Source organism: Tupaia chinensis, unplaced genomic scaffold, assembly GCF_000334495.1.
Source record: "Tupaia chinensis unplaced genomic scaffold, TupChi_1.0 Scaffold144022_1, whole genome shotgun sequence".
Classification (NCBI taxonomy): Eukaryota; Metazoa; Chordata; class Mammalia; order Scandentia; family Tupaiidae; genus Tupaia; species Tupaia belangeri.
Window position 1 is genome coordinate 624,572 of NW_006203874.1, and position 1,054 is coordinate 625,625.

Consider the following 1,054-nt stretch of genomic DNA (forward strand, 5'->3'; position numbering starts at 1 on the left):
CGTGGTGCAGGCCCAGGTAGGAGGTGATCTCGATGCGAGGGCTCTCCAGGGCTGGTGCGCCATTGGGCCTGAGGCCGCCGGCAGACAGGAAGTATCCCGAGGGCCCGCCGTCCACAGCCCCTCCATACCCCGAGGGGTGGCTCGCTGGGAGGCCCGGTGAGGAGGTCTGGAGGTCGTGGCATGGGGCCGGCAGCGGCAGACCGGAGCCGACGCTGGAGGGCACATAGCCATAGTGTTCTAGGGAGAGAGGACACAGGCATGACGCGGGGCTACCCACCCCACCTCCCAGCCAGCGGCCGCGGCCCCGGGAACGGCCCGGAGGACGTCCGCATGGCCTACCGCAGTTCGACCCCCGCCCTCACGCAGGCCCAGCTGGGCCTCCCCTGCCCGGAGCCTCCTCCACAGACCCGCACTGGGGCCCGCCACCCTCTGTCATCGGCTGGGCAGTCGCCGGCCTGCTGCGGTGCTGGCAAAGCCGAGAACCTGCAAGGTCGGGATTCCGTTCCCTGCACAGGGCCGGCATGTCCACAGGGCCAGCATGTCCACTGTGGGCCTGAGTGTCCTCCTGGCCAGGGACAGTGGGGGAGAGCCTCCCCGTGGGACCCCACGAAGGAAACTGCCTCACCCCCCTCTGAATCTGACCCCTGGCCATCACCGGGCACCCTCCAACCTTGTCCCTAACAGGGCCATGACCTGCAGTGGACGCTCTCTTGCCCTCACTCCTGTCCCCTGCATCTCCTGGGCCAGTGGCCGCCGAGGCCAGCGTGGGCAGGAGTTCCTGCCGCCTTCTGGGCGCAGCACCGGGCCTGGTCCAGACAGGTGCTCAGCCTGCTCAGGGGGCCCAGGGGCCAGAACGGGCTGCAGCAGGCTGGCCACCGAGGTGCCCGGTCACTGTCCACAGCGACAGCCCAGGGCAGGGCGAGAGCAGACTGGAGACATGCAGGTCTCAGATCACGGGTCTCGGGGTGGCTCAGATGTGGGTCCAGGGCCTAGGAGTCTACCTGTCACCACACACAACAGAGGTGACCCCAAGCCCAGCGTCGAAGACTCACCG

The 1,054-nt window shown here is 68.9% G+C and overlaps 1 protein-coding gene across 1 annotated transcript in view; it reads right to left on the minus strand.

The window, feature by feature from the left end:
• Positions 1-237, minus strand: part of NFATC1 (nuclear factor of activated T cells 1) — a gene marked incomplete at both ends in the record, with an annotated part of 59,368 nt that extends 59,131 nt beyond the window's left edge. Inside the window, 1 exon segment of the mRNA XM_027767213.1 lies at positions 1-237. Within this exon segment, the coding sequence (XP_027623014.1) occupies positions 1-237 (237 nt within the window).
• Between the last annotated feature and the right edge of the window lie 817 nt (positions 238-1,054).